The sequence below is a fragment of the Taeniopygia guttata genome, chromosome 2 (genome assembly GCF_048771995.1).
Source record: "Taeniopygia guttata chromosome 2, bTaeGut7.mat, whole genome shotgun sequence".
Classification (NCBI taxonomy): domain Eukaryota; kingdom Metazoa; phylum Chordata; class Aves; order Passeriformes; family Estrildidae; genus Taeniopygia; species Taeniopygia guttata.
Genome location: NC_133026.1, coordinates 60570914 through 60592706, shown reverse-complemented (window position 1 = coordinate 60592706; position 21793 = coordinate 60570914). Strand labels below are relative to the sequence as shown.

Here is a 21793-nt window from a genome sequence, read left to right as displayed (position 1 = left end):
CAGGGTGAACTGGAGCTGCCTGGCAGGAGAAAAGCCCCACTGCAGATGACAGGTCACTAGTGAAAGGAGCTGAGTAGCTCATTCATCTCAGAGCTAGCTGTGAGACTCCCGGCCTACCCCTTTGGGTTTAAACTATCAGTTTGCACCACTCTGCTTCAGTGTAAGCAAACAGCTTTAGTCAGTCAGAGAGAAAATCCTCCAGCTGAGCCCCCCAGCATTAGCCACCCACAGAGGGACCCCCTCCCCACAGAATATTCGCAGAGAAAAATAATCTGTCTTTAAAAAAGTGTCTCTATGCCCTAATCTTGAGGAGGAAACAAAGGGCATAAGATATTTACACTGAGAAGGATAGAAAGATAGAAAAAAAGAAAGTAGAGAGGAGGAAGGAGGGGAGGGAATCCTCTCCCCTGATCCTGCATCCTAACACTGAGTATACTGCCATGAAAATTTCATCATGCTGGGCTGTGCACCTTTGAGTACCCATTTTCCTAGAAGTGTCCTTTATTCAAACAAATTGAGAAAATAGATCGGTCTGGAGTAAATCTTGTTTAAAAGAGAGCAAATCAACATCCAAGGACACAGGTCTCTTGTTTCAGTGTGAAAGGCAAAAGTGCGGGGGTGGAGGACAAAGAGGAGAGAGGATGTTTACTCTTCCAAATAAGCTTAACATAGCCTTTACATTTCCCAAAAAATCATGTATCTGGAACTGGAAATCTGGTGCTGCTGGAAGGTCTGCATGTATTAGGGCATTGCCATCCTGCTGCAGAGCAACTGTAAGAGGGAAGGACCTTTGTACCCATCCACAGAAAGGAAATTTTCAGGTAAGCAGAAACAAGAAGCTCTCCCATTTTCTTAATGACAAAAGATAATTAAAAGAAAACATTCCCAGACTATAATACATTTTATCCCAATTTAAGCTTTCTCCATGAGCCCTCCAGAGAAGAGTTTCAGTGTATCCAATGTGCAGAAGCAACTAGGAATCCTAACCGGTTGTGCAACAGCAGAAACTGAATTCAAGGCTTAGCATTAAGAAAAGTCAGGATCTCAGTTTACATGGGAAACTGCTTTAAATTGATGAGAATATATACAGGGATTAGAGCAATAAAGAACAGTTTGAATTTAATTTTCCTTTCATAATCCATGTATTTTTACTCCTATTGCAGACTTGGGTTCATTAAAGTTACTCTTGTGGTAATTTTCCACCACAACTTACATTCACCATAGAGTAAAGCAAAGCTAAGATACACATCAGACCTTCAGTAGCTCAAATCCCTCAATCACATTTGCCGAACTTGGACGCCTCCTTTTCTTTTTCAAGACTCAGGTAAGTTACTGAAGGGCACTATGAGTGCAGTATTTGTGACAGCTGTGACATTCATCGTTATTCTTCTCCTTCAAATCATTCATCTCCCAGGAGTGGTGGCGCTCAGGGTATTGCAGCAGCTTAACGCCAACACAGCATAAAAACTGTCACAGATGCTCAACATCACCTGTCATAAATAAAAATGAGACCCCTCACAAGGTCCACCAGTTGTCAAGGCATTTGATGTAATTGGTTCAGGCGTGTGACAGTGCAAAACAGGCAAGTCACAGGATGCCCTTCATTACTATAGTCTATTGATTTCCAGGGATGCCTTTCACACACAGAGCTGCTACTGCGCTCCCCAAAACTCTCGGGCCTTGTTTTGTTTGAACAAGGGGCTCAAGTCTGAGAAATGCCTGCATGTGTTTTACAGGTAGTTTTTCAGAAGGCTGTAGAAAGGCTCATAAGACAGATGCACACAGGTGCAAGTAGGGTGTTTTCCTTGCTTCAGAGTACAAAAATAATTCCCCAACAAAATGGCACCATCACAGAGTCATTAAGATTGGAAAAAGACTTCTAAGATTACCAAGTCCAGCTGTTAACCCAGCACTGCTGTGTTCACCACTAAACCATGTCCTCAAGTGCCCACAACCACATCTTTTGAACATTTCCAGGGATGGCGATGCCACCACTTCCCTGGGCAGCCTGTTTCAATGCCTGAACACATTTCAATGCCCGAAGAAATCTTTTTAAGACTCCCTCGGTTCAACCCAATGCCATTACGTCTCATTTTGTTACTTAGGAGGAGAGGCTGACCCTCACCTGGATACACCCTCCTTTCAATGCAGTTGTAGAGAGTGGTAACATCTCCCAAGCCTCCTTTTCTCCTGAACTACCTAAACAAAGCAGCTCCCTAGGCTGCTCCTAATCACACTTGTGGTACAGACCTTCACCAGCTCCACTGCCTTCCTCTGGACATGCTTCAGCACTTGTGCAACTTAAAGGGGATTCAGATTTTTAGACTGAATCAGCTCTGACAGTGAAGATTTGGCAGTTTATTGGTTCAAATAAGACATGCTGGAATCAAAATCTCATTGCACATAATTTGCTAAGACTACGTGAGATCTTGCTAAGGCCTTGTTTTACCTGGCAGCGCTGCAGGTGCTCTCCTGAGCAGTAGCAGACGTGGCTTCCCTGGCTCCTTCAGCCCTCACATCCTTGTTCGGACTCACAGCAAATGTGTTAGAAACACTCAGGAGGCTTCTGAGACCCCTCAGTCTGTGCGAAACAACGCCTGCTATGTCTGTGTTGCTGCCTTCCTTGGTGAAGAAAGGCTTTTCCCAGCCTCTGGTGCTCCTGCACGGCTCATGTAGGGGGAGCAGAGGGTGCGGGATGCCGCCGCTGCCCCGGCCGCCGCCAAGGGGGAGGATGCAGCAGCGCTGGTCCTGTCCCCGGCAACACGAGGGGGAGCCCTCGCAGCTCCCAAATAACACGGCCAGCAGGAATACGCCTTTCCCCGCCGGGGAAAAAAAAAAAAAAAAAAAAAAAAAAAAAAAAAAAAAAAAACCAAAAACAGGAGGCCTGAAAGTCATCTCCGATCATCTTCACAAGGACATTGCTCCTGGTTCAAACAAGTGCAAGCCACAGACCACTGGGAATGGGAAGGGTCTCTTGCTATGGATCCCCCTTCCTAGACATTCCTATTTCTGATGGTGCAGGATGGTCTGGGGACATCCTTTCCCATGTTCTTATCTCCAAAGCATTCAAAAAATGCCAGGGAACGACTCTGTTGATACCTGAGCTGATACTGAACAGCAAAGCAACAAATTCTGAAAATTTGTGGTCAAATCTTGCCCAACAGAAATGAGAAAACAGAAAAATCTCTTTACCCATTGTCAAATGAAACTACCATAGGTGACCTGGCAAAGCTTGCTTTCAGAGAGATTTGCTCCTTTCAGGAGGACAGATTTGGCCACTTTAAAAAGATACAACAATTTTTGCTCTTCTTTGCCACCCAATTTTAAAGACATTTGAGCAGGGCACTTCACTATGTATTCTATGCACTATTCTATGCACTGGATGTCACTATATATTCTGTAATTTCAGGACCAAGGTAAGTACTAACTGCAAGGGCACCTACTGGCAGATTTTTTTTTCCCCCCACAAAATGCCGGTGTCTCTCTCCTTAAGAGGAATTAAAATGAAAAAGCATCTTACAAGTCACAGACTTCTGCTACACCAGTCTCTCTTCATAGTTCTGCATCCCAATTTCCTTTAAAGCATTCAACAGCATACATTTAATTAGCAAAACAATCCCATCTGTTCCACGAGTCAATACTGACAACTTTATGGTTAAAACACATTTATTTCTCTTGGTGCAGCTGTGCTGAATCTAACAAGGGGAGAAGAGCCTGCTGTGCTCAGAGCATTGTGTCTGGTGCCCAGGCTCTTGTCACAGGGCTGCTGGCACTGGAGCTCCTGAAGGCCTCCAGAGCCCCATCCTCGCCCACCGATGGCCCCTGGGACACCCCTAAGTTACCTACATGCTCTAAACACAAACCTCCAAAGACAATTCTATAGAACCATTGGTAAAAGATCCCTTTTCTGTCTGTTTCCTTAATTTTAATGAGACACACACAAGAACAAGCTCCAACAAAACCACCAAATGCACCAGAGGCTGTGATGAGCAGCAGGACATTGGAACTGAGACCCTAATGGGCAACAGGGCAAGAAGAGCCAGCTGAACTCCATCCAACAGCAGGAACTACTTCCCCAGCCTTGGGACTGCATACTTCATCCTCTCCCCCAAAGCCAGACGTGCAGGAATCCACATTCTGATTGTAAATCAGGCACCCCGAATCCCTTATAGCAGAAAGCCTCGGGATCACCGGCTCCTGGCTCTCCCTATGAGGGAGCAGACCAGTCCTGCCTGTCCCAGGTCTCTGTCACACTGCACTTATTATGCAACAGCTTCCTCATGCCGTCATGCTTCTGATGAGCTCTTGCAGTTTAAGTGTCTCTCTTCAGCTTACAATATTAAAAAAATATGGAAAAGATGAGATAGTGTCTGCCTTGTTCAGATCCTGGCTCAGTCTCAACCTAGAGGGCAAGCTTAGCTCATGGCATGAGATAAAAGGTAGGACGAGGTATCCAAGTCAACCGCAGGTGAATCCAAACTTGTCAGCCGGAGAAAGGATGATCTAAAGAATGAACTGTTGACCTCAACAGGAATGGAAATACAAATAAAACAGTCTGGATAAAAGCAGGGACCAAGCATTTAAACCAGGGACTTGAAGCAAACAAGGAACATTTTCCACACTGATGTCCTAGATAAGTGGTATACTGATTGTGCCCTGCGGCTGCAGTTAGTCTATTAAATATTTGGGGGGGTTCCACCCTCACCTTTTGATTGAAATGGCTGCAAAGAGTTTCTTGCTCTCAGGCAGGAGACAAATTTTAACTTTCAGCCTTCCACAGAAGCAGGAGTCTTCTTAGGCTTGTTAGGCATTCGAATACTTACAGCATCAGTCTGAGGCACAGCAAAATGCAAGCAATCAAGAGGAAACAGATTGGTTCACGTAGTACCCCATGAAACTCTCAGTGCAAGCACACAAGTAACAAATCTGTAAGACAAAGCAACTACTCCAACAATAGCAGACGTTAGCCCCAAACAAGTCAACAGAACTAACAAGGCAGGGCAGTAAAGCAGGTTAACAGAGAACAGTAAACATTTAACAGACACCAAGACTGTCCTGGTTCCAGCTGAGCCCAAAACATATTTTTACCATCTTCTGGCCATGTAGCTGCCCCCTGCAGCCAAAGCTCTGAGGGACCTGACCCAACAGCACTGCTGAGAACTGTTTGGCTTGAGTGCCTTCTCCTCTTTGAAAAAGCACACCTCTCCACTAAGGGGCTGGCAGTGTCCAGGGAAATCAGGCAGATCAGGCTGAAGCTGCTATTCTGTTCACTCCTTTGAATCCTACTGCTCTGCTTAAATTGATTCAAGCCCTCCTGCCCTCCAGACCAGCAACACCCTTCACGGGGTTATCCCAACCAACCCACTCAAGCACACATTTGCAAGCCCAGACCTGCAATGCTGCACCCAAGAGGCACCATCCATGACTAGTGCAGAGATGCAGAAATTACTTTCAGAGCCAAGTGTGACATTTCATTAACACCCAGCACTTCCAAAGTAGCAAAGTTATGCTTAAGAAGTGAATATGTACAATTTGCTGGAAAATTACATGTATGAGCTGTAAATAAACATGAGGACTGGTGATGAAGCCAAGCTTGCTACAAAGAGATTACTTGAAGCAAGACTTAAGGGGCACTACAGTAGCAACACATTCTGTAGCCATGAGAGACACAACCCACATGGATGCAGCGGCACACTCCAAGGCCAGTAAGCCATGCCAGTAAGGCAATGCCACCATGGTGATCCCTTATGGAGATGGTGGTGCCACACACTGAATGCACAGGCAGGATGCCAACAGGCTATTCTGGCACAACAAAATGTTTTACATTAGAAGCAAGAAAAAAGTTTTTATGCCTTTTAAGAAAAGGCTCGCATTTACAAGCACAGAAGACACTCAGTGACTTCTCAACAGTACCACTGTTTAAACAGTACTTTCTGTTTAAAATTATGCTCCAGGAAATAATGTAAATATGCTCATTTCTCTGCCATCAGCCATCTACCTCCTCTTATTTATCCATTTTTGCTTGTCTCAGATACAACTATCAGCAAATTTCAAAGGACATGCAAGGTTTGATTATAAAAGTAATGGGGTTTTACATTTTTCATGGCTGAAAGGCTTCTTTTTAGCTCCCAACCATCATCCCCGCTACAGCTGTCAAGTTCTGCAAATAAATCCACATGTCTTTGAGTCAGATAGTCCAGTAGGTCAAAACTGCAAAATACACTGTGAACATAATCAAAAAATCATGTGCAGATTAGTGCATGTAGATGCAATCGGTGACCTTAGCTTCATCCCTCATGAGGTGAGAACACGCTAACCCCCCATTTTGTAAAAGAGGATGGTAACATCCAGAAAAAATCATGAGTTGCAAACACTGTACCTTGTTTTTCAAGTCCCAGTTTAAAGCCAGGACAAAATACCTTTTGCCCGTTTAAAACTAAATGCTATTGACAAACATGCAGCAAGCCATCCAACCTAGCCATCTAGCCCCATACGTGACACAAAGCCCAGCAGAGGGATGAAGTCACCCCTATGAATGCATCAAACCTTCACATTATGACTTGCTAAGACAGGCTACTATCACAGCCATCTTTTTCAAAGCAGAGTAAATAATCCAAAGGTACAATTCCTCCACCAAAATCCTGTCACTCTGCTGCCACAGAAGCCATGACCCCAGGATGCTGCTGCTAACTACAGAAGGCACCAGGCTGAAAGGGGCAGCCTTCAGTGGGCTGTCAGTTCTGACCATCTACACTTCAAAGTAAGGGCATAAGTAGGGAAACCACAGTGTTGGCTGTAGGGAGTGAATGCCACAGGGGCTGGCAAGTTTGTGGGAGTCTGTCCTTCAAATGGAGGGAAGGGAAAGTCTTTATAGAGCCTATGTGCATATCCTTCTATTCACATGAGAGAAGGGGAGTATCAGTTGCCAGCACTGAGCCAAAGTTTAGCTCACATGAAATGGTTCCCCTTCCACTCTTGTTCTGCCCTCTGCTCCTCTCTCGGAATTACCCCATGTCTAGCACAGCAGACACCTTAGCCCAGAGACAGTGACAGCAAGGTTACTCCTCCACCAGCAACAGGAAAATAAAGGTAGTGTCCTTGCTAGTTATCACCCTCAGCCTCAAGCAGCATTGGAACAGGAAAAAAAAAAAAAAAAAAAACAACAAAAAAAACCCAAAAAAACTCAAAACAAAAAACCAAAAAAACCCCCCAAAAAAATACCAAAAAAAACCACCCCGTTTTCCAAGGACACCGAATCAATTCAGCAAAATCTGAAATATACAAACCGTTTACCAAAGAACACCTGAGAGTTACTGACCAATAAACCATAAACCCTTTTTGTTTAAATACATTATTTAATGAGTTTTCTTTAAGAAAGGGATATTTTGAAGCTCAAATTACAATGAAATACAATTTTCTAGATCTACAGTACACAGTGCTATAAACATTTATCAAACCAGGTATTTTAGTGTTTTGCTCCTCTGCTGTTATTGTTATTAAGGAAAAGTAACTAAAAATCTTCTGTTAACAGCAATCCTGTTCTAACTTGGCTATTTCAGCCTAGAACAGAATAAGGACAACAGCCTGTCAGCACAGTCCTCTTCCCAAATACAAGCCAAATGCCAAGAAGGAACAAGACACTGTCATGACTGCACACTACTTCAGCTTTTAAAGACTGAGAAGTAAAATGGAGCAGTTGGCTGAGAGTAATACTGAGAAAGGACATTTCTCCTTTCCCACAGGAATCACAAAAAGACGCTCCTTTGCTATCAAAGTCTGATTGCCATCGAATTCATGTTCATGCAGCACATTGGAGCAAATTTACATAGGTAGTTTTAAATTCATTTTTCTGCCTTCTCCTCATATTTTCTCTCTTCTCTCAGTATCCAAAGCTTTCCTTCTACCTTTTGTTGTCTCTTCATAATTTCTATCTTCAGTCATTCAGTCCCAGTGGGACAGAGCCAGAGCACACCGCTCCTCTTCAGTCTTCTGGCATTGTCAATACTGTGGCAAAGGGCAAATCAATAGTGCTGCATTAGTACCAAGAAGGAAAAAAATGGAAGAGGTCAATTCCTCAGAGAGTTGGTTTGTATCTTTTAAAGGCCACTTTACACAACTTTTGAATTCTGAAAGTACAAGTGAGCTTCTGCAGTTAGTGTAAAAATGTGATCAAGCTGAAAAAGTTTCAACACTTCTTGGTTAACTGAGCAGCATGCTGAGGAACCACAGCAAGCTGCTGTTTGAGAGCTGTTGCTCAGCTAGTCAGACATAAAAGCAGACATCAGGTGTAAATTTTGTATTTATTATAACAAAAAATTATGACATGTTCATTTGTGCATTCAGCTTTAATATAACTCTTGGTATGTAAATGTTCTACAGCAAATGAGCTCTATACAATCATGCTGGTTGTGGCAGCAGTTAAGGAACACAAACAAAACGTGTCTGTAAAAGTAAGGAAAGAAAGAGACCAGAGGAAAAAGTGAGTTTCTTCGAACAGTCTACACCACCTGGGCTCTAGCTAACTTGTACACAGCCACACAGTCCATTGCGTTTAATGACCACGGCCCAAAGAGTCACTTAAGAAAAAAAGGTCAGTTTTTCAGGTTGTGTCCTTAATGCCAAGGCTACAAAACATGTAAGCATCACTATACAACACTGAGCTATTTACAGGAATTTCCCAATCAACTGTTCTCTCAGAGAAAATTAGTGAATCTCAGTGACTTAAGTCACCTGAAAGAGTAAAGCAACTCCTAGGAGTTAGTCTCCATATTCTACAAATGTCTATCATTTTCAAGACCAAAAAAAGCCTTTTCTCTCAAAGAAATACAGTATTACAATATTACTTAAATCATTTAGCACTGGCTACTGCCCTGCTTTTCAAACAAAACAAACAAGCCATTTTAAAAAATATTACATCATCATCTGTTTCTCAGCAATATATTAAACCTTTTTATTTTTTTATTATTTTTTGTTTTGTTTTCCTGTTTTTACACTTGATATGTTAAAGGAGGGTTAACTATTTTAAACTTTACCAGTCAAGCGTCTCTAGAAGAAAGTCAATGAATATTAAACCTAACAAACAGAAAAGCTGCAGTTATCTGTAGTGGCAGGATAAGGAAAAGGAAGTATATAAAGGAAAAGGATAAGGAAAACCCCTGCTGTAATGCAAGCCCACTGGGTCTCACAGTCAAGTCTCCTTTTTTGTTAGTTTATTTTTGAGCAGTAAATAGAGTGGGTCATAGTGGTGTGTCATAATAGTCTGCCAGGTGGTCCATCGGATACTGCTTCTGCTGTTGCTGCTGCTGCTGCTGTTGTTGTTGTTGTTCCTGGTGCTGCTTCATAATCTCCTTGACTTCTTCTTCAAGCTCTGGTGGGATGATGAACTGGTCATCAGGATCAGGTTGTGCTGGAGCAGCAAAGTAGCCCCCGGTTTTTCTGAGTGGCGCATCTGTTGCAACTTCAATTAAGTTATGGCTCCTCTCGTGTGGTGCCACAGAGCCGTTGCCCCGCCGGCGCCCTATTGTGCCTGTGGCAGAATATTCAGCTTTCCTGGGAAGGCCGGGGTCATCTTCATTGGCACTGATAACGATCCCTTCGTCACTGGCTTCCACTGGCACTTGGAGAAGCTGCTTCTCCTTCGCTCGGCTGCAGTGGATGTCCACCTCCACCTCCACGCGGCTGCCATTGGTGAACACCCCCTCGATGGGCTCCTCGTCGTCGCTGTCAAGGCCGTTGTCAGAGAAGGCGCTGGAGAAGGTGGCGCTGGAGAGCTGCCGCTGGAAAGAGTTGGACAGGCAGACGGGGTGCAGCATGCAGCGCTGCTCTCCCGGGTACGCCGGGCTGTTCTCGTTCATGGTCACCTGGGGAGGCTCGTCGGAGGCTGTGGACCCCACCTCGCTGCTCATTTCCGAGGTGGAGATCTCGCTGCTGATTTCGGAAGCCATGCCGCTGCTCGAAGACGGCATCCCGAGCGCGTCTGCGGGCCTGTCCTTGATGACCACGTTGACAGACTGGGGGAAGATGCCGGGGCTGGGGGGCGGGACCCCATTGAGCTCACAGCAGCAGAAGCTGTCCTCCGTCACGTTGAGCTGAACCACGACAGCGCTGATGCTGTCGTTGCAGCCGTAACTCTGGGCCAAAGTGCAAAGCTTCTTGGCGGCTGCCAGCGCATCAGGCACGTTTCTGACGGCCTCAACTGCTTCATCCATGGAGAGACTGTCCCACAGCCCCTTGCTCCCCAAAATGAAGAACTCATCTTGTGGAGTTAAGGTAATGGACTGGACGTGAGGACGCGGCACAACACTTGGGTGAAGGAAGGTGTACCCCAAGATTCTTGTTGAATCTGTCACACCATTCACTTTGCCATCCTGAAATGAGAAAGGACAGGAAATTGGCAACAAGATAGACAAGGATATACAGTACCTGCCTCTCCTTGTATTTGACTGATGGCTGTTTTTGCAGTGCCCCCAACACTGCCATTCACAGACAAGGAGAGTGACAAGCAAAGTGACCTGCAAGGAGGTGACAGAGCTGGGATTATAGCACAGCAAGGGCTGGTTTGCAATCCTGTGCTGCACCTCCTACACCCAACTGATTTGTCATCAGCACCACCTATGCACAGACCAACAAAGCAGAAGGCTGCAACAAAGAGCCATCTATTCTGCTCCTGCAGCTGCAACAGCCAACTGGACAAATCTTTTACCAGTGAGTCAGACTTATCCCTCCTCCACCCACGTATCTGGCTTTAGACAGAGCAAAGCAACACACATTTGATATATGGGCAGCTCATTCAGTTACACAAGTCTTCTCTTGCAGCTATAACAATTGTAGGTTTTATCTTGGCTCATCACTTTATAAAGGTTCATTTTAAAAAAACCCTTTAAATTAAGCATGCAAGTCAAATGTAGCAGAGAGCAAGTCTGCATTTCTCAGTCAGCTGAGTTGTAGTGAAATGTTTTACACGCCCCAATTACTTACTACATTTCCACTTAGATATGACATTTGCAAAGGGAGGAGGAGTAGTATCTGAAGGGATAACATCAGTAAAAATGGACGCATTTGCGAAAAGAATCCTATGCACGTCCAAATCCCAGAATCCTGTTCTGGTTAGAATCCAAGCTGCCAGAATAAGCAGAGCAAGTGTCTGAAACAGCAAGTCTGGCTATCTGTCAGCCTGCTGGGGATAGCTGCACCCTGTTAATTGCGTAGTCAAGAAGAATAGCAAAGGTGAGGATTTACACCTTTTGAGTCCAGCCAATAATTGTAGGCGTTATTATAAAGCAGATAACCACAAAAAAAGTGAACCAAGACTAAAAAAGCTTCCTCTTTAAAATCACTCAGAAAAAAAAAAAGTCCTCATGTCGGCTTGTTAACTTTCCCATTAGAAGGCTGACAGCAGTGATAAGCCATCAGTGTACATGAAATCAGTGAGTCATCTGAAGATTCAGCCTAGAAATTTCCCTTTTCCTCTACAGAACCACAGAATGAGCATGCCTCCCTGATGCACACTATGTTGGAGTAATTCCCTTTCAATTTGTCACATTTGAGATCCCAGCCCTCACCTTTCCCAGGCAAGATCAACAGGCACATGACTTACTCCACACACACATGCCCACTCTGCTCTCAGGCACACAGGGAGGTTTCTGCCCTTTCCCCCACCATTAGGAGGATTCAATATTTGTCTATTCTTCTGCATGTGTCACACAAGGCAAAGCAAAACTGACAGCAGTGGCTTCAAGCATCTAAGAAAGGAACAAATAGTTTTCTCCTCTCTCATGGTTCAGCTGAGCACAGAGTGAGTTTTCCTCTTGGGCAAGTGCTCTCTTCAAGAGCAGCCTGTCAAAGGGCAGTTCTGGGAACACAACTCAGACAGCAAAGTCAGCCTGCCAGGAGCAAGGAGTCTCCTAAGGGCAGGACGGCATTGTTCCAAGTGCTCTGCCCTCTCATCCTTTTTAATTGGAAAAGCTCTCCATGACAGTTTCAACACAGCAATTCCTCTCCCATTAGAAGGAAGAGAGACTATCTGCTTTCCCGTTTCAATGCAACATGCTCTTGAAAGCTAACTGAAGTCCAGCATGGCAATGGAATGGAAAAGCAACTTGATTGCACGGTATGAATCACCTTGAAAGGAGAAGTGCAACTGAGGAACCCACACCATGAACACCACCTCCTAGAGGTTACTGATATCATGTCATTTCATGCACTGCTGTGCAAATGCTCTCCAAAGAAGCTGCAAGTTGCAACATTCCCCAGCTGTTCTCTAACCTCTGTGATAATGGCCTTATGTTGCTTAATCCTCTTCAGCTCTTCTTCACAGCTCATCACATAACACCTGGACAAAGGCAGAGGTTTCCCATTCCGGCAGAGAACGGTTTGGCACTTCCCCACGTTTGCTGAGGTTAGCGTGAAGCATCCACCAGGGTCCATGGGATCATGTTTTATGTGGCAAAGGACAGCAGAGCCTCCAAGTTTCTGCCCAGCCGTTCCAAGTTTCCTGGAATTTAAACAAAACAGTGATTGTTCTTTAATTGGAAAACAAGTATTAGCAGCACTGTGGAGAAACAGCCGCTGTTCCACAACCAGAAGCATTCAGGACACTATTGGATCACTGGGACAGAAACAAAAGTCTCCACTGAAGACTGTGACACTACAGCAGCAGCACTGCAGGGATCCCATGTGCAACTCTCAGGCAGGGTTTTATTTTCACATATGCAGATACTCAAATAGGCTCAATTTAAGAAAAAAAAAATCTTTTCACTTCTAACAGCTTCACAGTTGTCTTTTCCTTTACATCTAATAGATATTTGTTTTAAAGGTCAGATAGAGCTTTGGCTTCTGAAGCTATGGATCTTATTATAAAAATAATAGTTCTGACTGTAAAAACTCTCTGCTTTTGCACAAAAGCAGACGGCAGAGGTTCGCTGTTTTGCGATATCTTCAGGATAATGTTCATAAAAGTTATCAAATTATCACAAAAAAATCACAATGGCTGTGAATTCAACTGTGAAAAAGTAAATTTATGCAGTCAGGTGCTAGCCTGTTAAAAAAGTTCTTAGATATGTTTAAGCCTGCTTTTTCAGTAGAAGCCACAGTAGGAAAAAAAAGTCTATGGATAAAAAGGAAGTTTTCAGAAGTCTGCCATTAAAATGTAAATTAATTTCAATATTAGACTATGAAAAAGCACCCATCATTCCTAGTAGCTTGTTTATCAGGATCTTATCTCTATAGTAATTAGAAAGCTAATTACTAGTATTTATATTAAGGCTAGGTATAGTTAATAAGAACTTTAGATTCAAAATCTTGGGGACAGAATGGACAACTAAATTTGCAACCAAGCCTAAATGTTCTTTCTTCATTATTTTTTACAAATATAAAACTCTAAACTCTAGGAGTGCTGCATATCACCTGTAAGCATCAGTGAATGGCTAAATGCAACTGGAATGAATACTATTTGTGGTTCTCCAAAGAAATGGTTAGCTGATTTTGATTTGAGACAAAAACAAAAACAAAAAACAAAACAACAAAACAAAAACACCCAAAACCAAGTAAAAATCAAAACACCAACCCCCCACCAAAAAAAGAGCTTTGTAAATTGAATTAGTAGCAAACAAAACCACTTAATAAGTACTTCCAGTACTCAAATTTGTTATTGTTTTTGAGTATTTTAAGTATATGGCAACCACCTTCTCAGTTGGCAGTCTGAGGCACTGTTGTAAGCAATTATGGGAAGGAAGTGTTTTCTCCCTTGTGTTTGTAAGATTCAATGCCACCCTACTGCTTCCCTATCTTTCCCAATACAACAACTTCAAGTATTTTTCCTTTCCAATGGTGCAGAAATTCAACGAGAAGCAATGCTACTTTTAATTTGATCCATTTACTCAGTCTCTAAGCTGGTTATTTGCTTTCCCCTCTGTTTCTGTGACCTCTTCACTCTCCTCTGTTCAATTCCCTTCACACTCCTCCTTCACCCAGTGTCTCCCTTGCACAATTTCTTTTTCTGTCCAGAACAGCACACATGGTTTCCAAACCACTCCACACAACTACTATTACACTCACAACTATTATATCACAAGCTCTATGGATGGGTCCTGCTCAAATATTATTCAAAGGCCAAAGGGATTTCTATAAAGTCAGACTCCGTGTATTAAATATTTGCATAACCTTAAATAACCTGAATTGGTATGCAGAAACAGAAAGGATGAGTTCAGGCTTTGCAGGCAGTTGTAGCAAGGAAGTTTAAAAAGATGATCAAGACATTGATATCACTGACTTGGTTATGGCCAATTGTAAACCTTAATACTCGGAGATGATACCAAAAAGGAATAAACCTTCACCCACCACTTAGTCATGAACATTTTAGTAACTTTGCAGGTGGGTTGGGATTTTTTTGCTTGGTTGGAGAGGTGTTGGGATTTTTCTCCCCACACCTCAAAGGAACTGAGGCAATATTCACAAAACAAGCAATATAAGGAAACACTGTAGCCAGATACCAAGGCTTTTTTTCCCCCCTCTCACATTTCTTCGAAGCAAGAGCAGGTGCCTGACCTGCACAGTAAGCACAGATAAGGTAAAAAAAACTTCAGATCCAAGACTCACCTCTGCATAACAATGAAAGTGTTGATCATGTATTCCTCCTCATTCTTTGTTTTCTGCAGCTCTTCTGCCAGGATGTCACTCATTGTGCATTGCAGCAGATAGGGCACTTCCACATTGCGGTCCCCATCAAACACACCATAAAGGGCCTCCCGGTTGTCGCAGAAGTTGTTGGCCGAAAGCGCTGCCACACACAGCCTAGGGAAAAAACAAAGCAGGAAAACATCAGGGGTTCTGTGCCACTACTAGTTTCTCAAGTTGTCATTTTGACCAGAGAGATGCAGCTTGCTCTGAGCGCCAGCTTTAACCACCTCTGGTCACAGGAGTTTCAGGACTGCTTTCTGAGCTGTGGGGATGAGTGAGGCTCATCAACAGTGCTAAGACATGGAAAGAACTATACTGGAGGTTCAAGCTAAGCCCTAAGGATTCTTCCTCCTTTTCAGCATGTGAATTTTTTATTGTAAAAATGGGAGGGAAAGTATCTCTGAAACAACTCCAATTTAAACTGCACTTGCTGCTCCAAAAGCCATCCTTGGGATTTAGCGTGCTGATAACCAAGTTGTGTGTTAAATCAGTTAAGAGTTAGGAAAGGCTTGCTGGCACTTGCTATGGAAACCTAGGTAGCAGAAGATTTCTAAAAAGGTATTTGAGGAACAAAGAAAGATTCATCACATTGCCAGCAACACAGAGACTAGCAGACTCTTGGTACATTATTTGTCAAGTGCTGCCTTTAGTCCCAGGAACGCCACTCACTATGAATATTCAGAGTTTTGGCCATTCTGTCTCTTCTTTAGTATCTCTGATTTTCTTGGTAAACATCCTTTGGTTGAAGATAAAGAAGCTTTGCAAAGAGGAAAATGCTTTTAAACACTCAGGTCTTTTGCAAGTAGCAGAGTCTTGCATAGACCAAATGTGTCAGCTACCCTTGTATCTTAGCAACTTCCCTAACAAAGACCCAAAGGGAGAGCCAGGCAGGAGAGCTCGGTACACAAATGGAGAGACGTGGCTTGGCCTCTGCAAACCCCAGAACGTCCCCAAAACTTCCACTGAGGAAAGGATTTCTTTGTCCCGGCACAGAGGCGCTTGCACAACAAAAGCCGTGCCAGGCCGTACTTATTCTTGACGCCGGACGCCTCCGTGTAGCCGTGACTCCACACCGCCGGCGCTCCCGACGCGTCGCCGGCCGACGGCTGGTCGATCTTGAAGCACCGGATATTGCTGCAAGGAGAAAGGAAAGGAGAGAGATGCAATGGATGGACTTGCTAATGTGATCCAACTTCAAACGTGAAAAGAACACCCTTTTTTACTCTCCCAGTTCTTAGTAAGACATTTAATAGTAGAAAACGAAGCGGGACATCCAAAGTGGTTACCTTTATGTGCGTGTATACAACCAACTAGTAACTAAGTCTCTATGAGGGTGTCAGCTGCACTTCTTTGCTTAGCTGGTCTGTGCTTCCCCCTGCCTTCACCCCTGAGCTATTTGGTTCAAACCAGGCCCTGTACAAATACAAAGCTAATTTGCCACTCGTTTGATGAAAGCTAGTACAGCAAACTGACTTTTAAAACTTATACATCTCTCCCAGCCATTTAAACAAGTTTCTGTGCTCTTTTCATTGTACTCAAATGAAATCTCCTGTACGACCTGCAGCATCCCCTAAATTGAAAAAAAAATTTAAAGTAGTTGTTTAGCAACAACGTGCAGCAACAGCCTTTCATGAAAACACCCACAAAACAGAACTCAGCTCCATCCTGATCCTGCACCAATCTGCAAGAGCCAGCCTGTGGTCCTCACAGCAGGCATAGCCCTTCTGCATTCCCCAATTGTGCAGTCCAATTTTCAAGTAAGTCCTTGATCCTCTACCCTCCAATTTACTACCAACATAGCCTTTAGCCTGAATTTCAAGTATCTCCCAGAGCATAGAAAAGACTTAAAAAGGGCCCAGCCCTCTCTGTTTATACTCTTCTCTTCACAGCCCTGCATTGCTGGGAGAGATGACCTACCCCCTGCTCCCTACTGCTCTCTTCCAAAGGCAGGAAAAGCGAGCTCCCCACATGCTGCAGGCACTTCAAAGACACCCAAACCTTTCATGAACCAAATGAAACATAAAAAGACACAAGCAGAAAGGTCTAACTGTTCACTCTGAGCATTCGTTTTTCCTCTAAATCCCCACCTGACCTGTACACACAGGAAAGTCTTTTCTGCATTGCAAAGCCTTCCTCAAATAACCTAAAGTACTGTCACATCCAGTTTGATTTCTTTTTACATTAATAACCAGGATGTACATCAGTGAGGGCAGACTAAAAGCCAACAAATTACATAAATAATGTTGGAACCATTTGTGTTTTAAGTTCTTGGTTTTGCAGCTCTCTGCATGACAAATAGGAGGCAAATGTCTTGCCTTGACTATTAAAAAAGGTTACCTAACCCCAAATCAAACTGGAAACCTGGATCTCCTCTAAAGTAGCAGAGATTTTAATTCTGTTGCACCTGCAAAGCAAGACACACATCAGCAAACACATTTGCATTGCAGACTTCTCATACATGGCATTTATCTCTAGGGCAGACGAACCTGGGTCACAAAAGTTTCTTTTTGTCTCTTTTTTAACTGGGCTGAGTGACCTCTGGCTCCTGGGCAGGTCAAGGATCTAGAGTTTTCTCAAGGCTTCCCAGCAGTGGTGGGAAAAAAAAGCTACCTCAACACACTGGTTCCAGCCTCCTCAGGGTCACCAGTACAAACAGACCATGTGCCCTGAAGGGAATGATACCCAGCAGAACATCCTACGCAGACAATACAGGCTAAAGCTTCTGGACAGCCTGGCTTATTTTCCCCTTAATTTAAAATGACTGTTACAATTGAACTAGAGGCTCTCTTAAAAATCAGAGTAACAGCATCTTGGTTTTTTCTTCTTTTCCATCTTAATTGCTAATGAAAATTCTTACATCCAACATTCTACCAAGTTTGCAAGCTTCCTTTAAGATCTCCATACATACTAAAAAAGCAAGCATGCATGACAGGACTCTTCTCACCAGCGCTGAGAATACATATTAACCTACTACCTGCTTGAATTCTGCCAGGGCACAGATGGAGAGCTGCCTTGAACATGCAGAAGGAGGATATAAAAAGTACTAAGTGCACAAGTATTTTTGTGCCTGCCACAAAAATCAAGTGAAAGAAGCACTTCCTCCCTCACAGTCAATTATACCAGTGTACCATAAAAGTAAGGGTAGTGTATCAGACACTGAGAAACCCCTCAGGAGGCCTGAAACACCTCATTGTGCCTAATGAACACAAGTGAACAGAACGGACCTGAGGCTTTAAGAATATTTAATTAAAAAAAAAAAAAACAACTAAAACAAAAAAATCAAAAACCAACAAGCCCTACAACAACAAAAAACCATCCAAAAAACCCCAAACATACACTCCCAAAAAATGCAACAAAAAACCCCCAACAAACAAACAAAAAACCCCCACCCATACTGACAATGCCAAAACAAATAGCAAGGAAAATGCACATGCGAGAGGAAAAAGTTTCCTGTGAATTAAGGACCACAAAAATGCCAGTGAAAATACAGCATGTAACTGGGCCACACTGCTCTTCAACTACTTAGAATTTAAAACTGTACAAGAATGCTACCATGCACAATGCCTGAATACTAAAGTGTCAAGAGAATGTGTGATCCTCTTGTCTTCTGGGTTATACATAAGAAAAGCTGGTATTTCACAAAGTTTTGACACCATTCATTAACTCTATAAACACATATAGCTTTTCCCCTATGAACCAGAGCAATATTACACACTGCTTCTTCAGGAAGTTCTCCTGTATGCAAAGAGCAACTCTTAAAATAGAGGCATGCTCTCTTTTTCACTGCCTGCTGCAGAATATGGACTCTTGTTTTTACCTCTGAGGAATCATCATTACTCAAATTTCCACCTATATTTTGAAAATCGGCTGATTTAAACTAAAAGTAAACTCACACTGTAAATTTCCCATGCTTGCACAATAGATGAGGGTTACTACTCCAGTGTCTGATCTTAACTATTTAAAAGCAAACAACATGAAGTAACTGCTCAACCCCTAAAAAGTAAATCGATCCTTCTTGGAACCATTTGATGTTTAAGAATAAAAGAGATTTAGAAGCAAACTTGGAGCTGGTACAGTTTCCAACAAGACGTAAGAAACAGCTGCGTTGCTGTTTTCAAGGCAGCTCCACTGTCCACAGATTATCTGGTTTACTGCAAAGCTCCTCATCACACTGCAGAAGAAGGGCCAGAGCACTTAGGGAATTTCAGTTATGGATGACACTTAAATCCCAGGGCAGGAAGCAAAAAGGTAGACAGGAGGAAACTGAGGGTCCCAAAGCAAAGGAACCCGTTTCTCTGCAAACAGAGCAAGTCTTTAGCACTTTCAATATAAAAACCAATATAGTTTCTAGCACAGAAGCAGACAGATATGAAGGGGAACAAGAAACAGTATGTGAAGAGGTAAAAAGCAAATGGCAAAGACAGACCCAAGCCGGATGAATGCAACATAAACACATAGCAAGCAGCTACTGGCATCTCATCAGTGGTATAAACTACATCTTTTGGCTCAATCTAGTGTCAGAAAAAAAATGCAATCAAACTGGCCCAACAGTGGTTAGACCAGACTAGCAGACCCCTCCAGGAGTTACAGCTGAAAGCAATTGCACCAAAATGGGTAAAGTCATCCTCTTCAATGAAGCATCAACTTCAGACCTATCCGCACTGTTACTTTCTGATCCACTGGCAACAGGAAACCATATTTCTTAAATGACATTCCATTTCTGTGTATTGTGGTTTTCACATCTAGAATGGTTCTGCTCCTTCCCCACTCGGTAATGTAACTTACTTCAGAAGCTCTAGGGTTTTGTGATCCAGGGCTAATCTGGGATTTCCAGTCAGGTCCAGCTCCTGCAGTTTTGGAGGCAGATTTTCAGGCAATGTGACTTCACTCAGTTCATTGCAGCTTAGGTCCACACACTGCAAAAGGAAAGCAGCCAAAAATGCATGAGAATTCAGCTGTCATCAAGATCATACAAATTTTGATTAAATGTGGTAATGCATGTTTCATGAACAATAAAAGCTGCAATCAAGACCTAAGACCATTCATTTAAGTAAGTGGTTCTTACAAAAGAAATACTTACATGGCATTTAGCCACCTTGCCAGGTGTCTGGGACACCTAGAAATATGTTCCTTCCATTTCCATCTCTAGTCAGGTGTCATCTTGTTATAAAACCAGAAAGTTTGGCTGCTGTTCACAGAGACAGTGGATTTTCAAAGTAATTAAGAAAAAATGCTATTAATGAAAACAGTCTCTTAATAGACAAAGGAAATGGAGGTAAGTACAGCTGGGGCTTCTAAGCCACTGGAATCAGGCTCCCAGGAATTCAGTATTTACTGAGGGATATTAAAATAAGCAGTGTTATTAATGTTTGCAGAAGGTAGGAGTAGAAAGAGGGAAGAAAATATTGGAGTGTCATCTTAGATGGATTTGTATTTAAATATGAAATCAATGAAAAAAAAGAGTGAAAAAAAAAAGTTTAAATATTTCAAAAATACAAAAGAGCAAAGAAATTTGCAGGCTAGATAAGCATAAATTAGCTAGAACAAGTGCACTATAATGATAAAGTCCCCAAACCTTGCTTCAAGCTGCACATTCAAATGAAAGTCAATACACAGGGAAAAATAGGGCATATGATAACAAAACCAAATCTCCAAAGTACTAGAAGGATGACTAGTGTAGTATGCCCCAAAAACTGATGAAAATAAAAAAAAAGTAATTCTGAGAGGACAGAGCAGATATTTAACAGAAGAACTATCTACATCTTTCTGAAAGGCCATTTTCTACTTTCAAGTTGCAAAAGTGAAAGACTTCAGAAACTTTAATAATAGACCTGAAAGGGGAAGAGGGAAACTTTTTCTAGCTGCACATTTTGACCATTATGTAATTTCTATCAATACAAGACAGGCACTTTCATTTTTGTAGGTATATTCAAAGACATCAGCTCCTGAGCTGTAAGCAGACATAAGATAACCTACTAAATCCTAGAAAAGAACAGTGTCCAAACATTTCATTAAATAAGTGCAATGAAAATAAAAACTTCTGACCTGAATCTGGAATCCTGAGATTGTCTAATATGGAAGCTTTATTATCTATGAAGAACAAACTGCTGACGCTATCTAAGCCTGATAAGGAAATCGAAGTTTAAATTGGTCATGCTAACAAAACAGTAGACAGCTTAGCAGCAGTCATTCCAGTGAGCTTTTTCCCTCTGCACAACTGCTTGCTGCTTCCAGAGAGCCATAATTACTTTGCAGATTAAGGAAGCTGCCAGCAGGCCTTGCTGTGTTCAACACCTCCATGCTATTACATATTTGATTAGAAGAGCATGCTGGAATGAAAAGTACAAATACCAATAATTTCACTGTGCTCCTTAAATGCCCAGTGTGCCAAAGACAGCGACACTCCACAGCAGATCCCTTGGCTCCTAGGCATTAGTGAAGATGGTTTATTTATCAGGTTGGAATTTCTTAGGTGTTGCTTGTACTCGTTGAAGAATAGGTTAGGAAGGACTTGCTATGTTAAATTTAGTCTTCGTTCTACTCCACAGGCAAGCAGGAAAGTTTATTTCCTAACTTATCCCAGTTTCCTCCTGTGTTATTTTAATGCAAGCTGGTTTTGCCCCTCCCATGCAGCACCAGAAGAACTACTGCAACTGCACACAGGATTCTGCACTGGATGGGCCAGCTGGAAGACAGGGCTGAACAGGGAGCACCTGCTTAGGCTGCTGCTTTCACAGCTTTGTTACTGTTGTGTTCAAGGCTGGAAGAGACTTGGGTTGTTTCCATTTATTGATGAAGGTGATCACACTAGTATTATCCTATTTGGCTTTTTTCTTTTTTTGTAAAGCAAGGAAATTGAAGTCACACAAAAGCTGCAGGGAAGAGTCTGGGGCACTGACTCAGGTGTGAGTGCTTCCAGCTGCTTGGCCGTTTGCAGAAGACATTTCAGTGTGTACAGGGCAAACCTAACTCTGACAGTATAGATACCTGTCATAAAAGAGAAAAAAAACCCTAAAAATGTATTGTGCAAGGTACTTCTGAGGTCTCCACTGGGCTCTGTAAAAGAGGACAATGCACAGCTTCTGTAGCCCTGACTGTAGTGTGAAAAAAAAGGCTT

The 21793-nt window shown here is 42.8% G+C and overlaps 1 protein-coding gene across 1 annotated transcript in view; it reads right to left on the bottom strand.

The window, feature by feature from the left end:
• Positions 1 to 8281: 8281 nt before the first annotated feature.
• PHLPP1 (PH domain and leucine rich repeat protein phosphatase 1) overlaps positions 8282 to 21793 on the bottom strand; it is a 135818-nt gene continuing 122306 nt past the window's right edge. Inside the window, exons 13-17 of the mRNA XM_030265406.4 lie at positions 19462 to 19592; positions 15706 to 15810; positions 14596 to 14790; positions 12265 to 12493; positions 8282 to 10367 (exon numbers count right to left, since the gene is read on the bottom strand). Of these exons, the coding sequence (XP_030121266.4) occupies positions 9237 to 10367; positions 12265 to 12493; positions 14596 to 14790; positions 15706 to 15810; positions 19462 to 19592 (1791 nt within the window). The 3' untranslated portion in view covers positions 8282 to 9236. The remainder of the gene's footprint in view (positions 10368 to 12264; positions 12494 to 14595; positions 14791 to 15705; positions 15811 to 19461; positions 19593 to 21793) is intronic.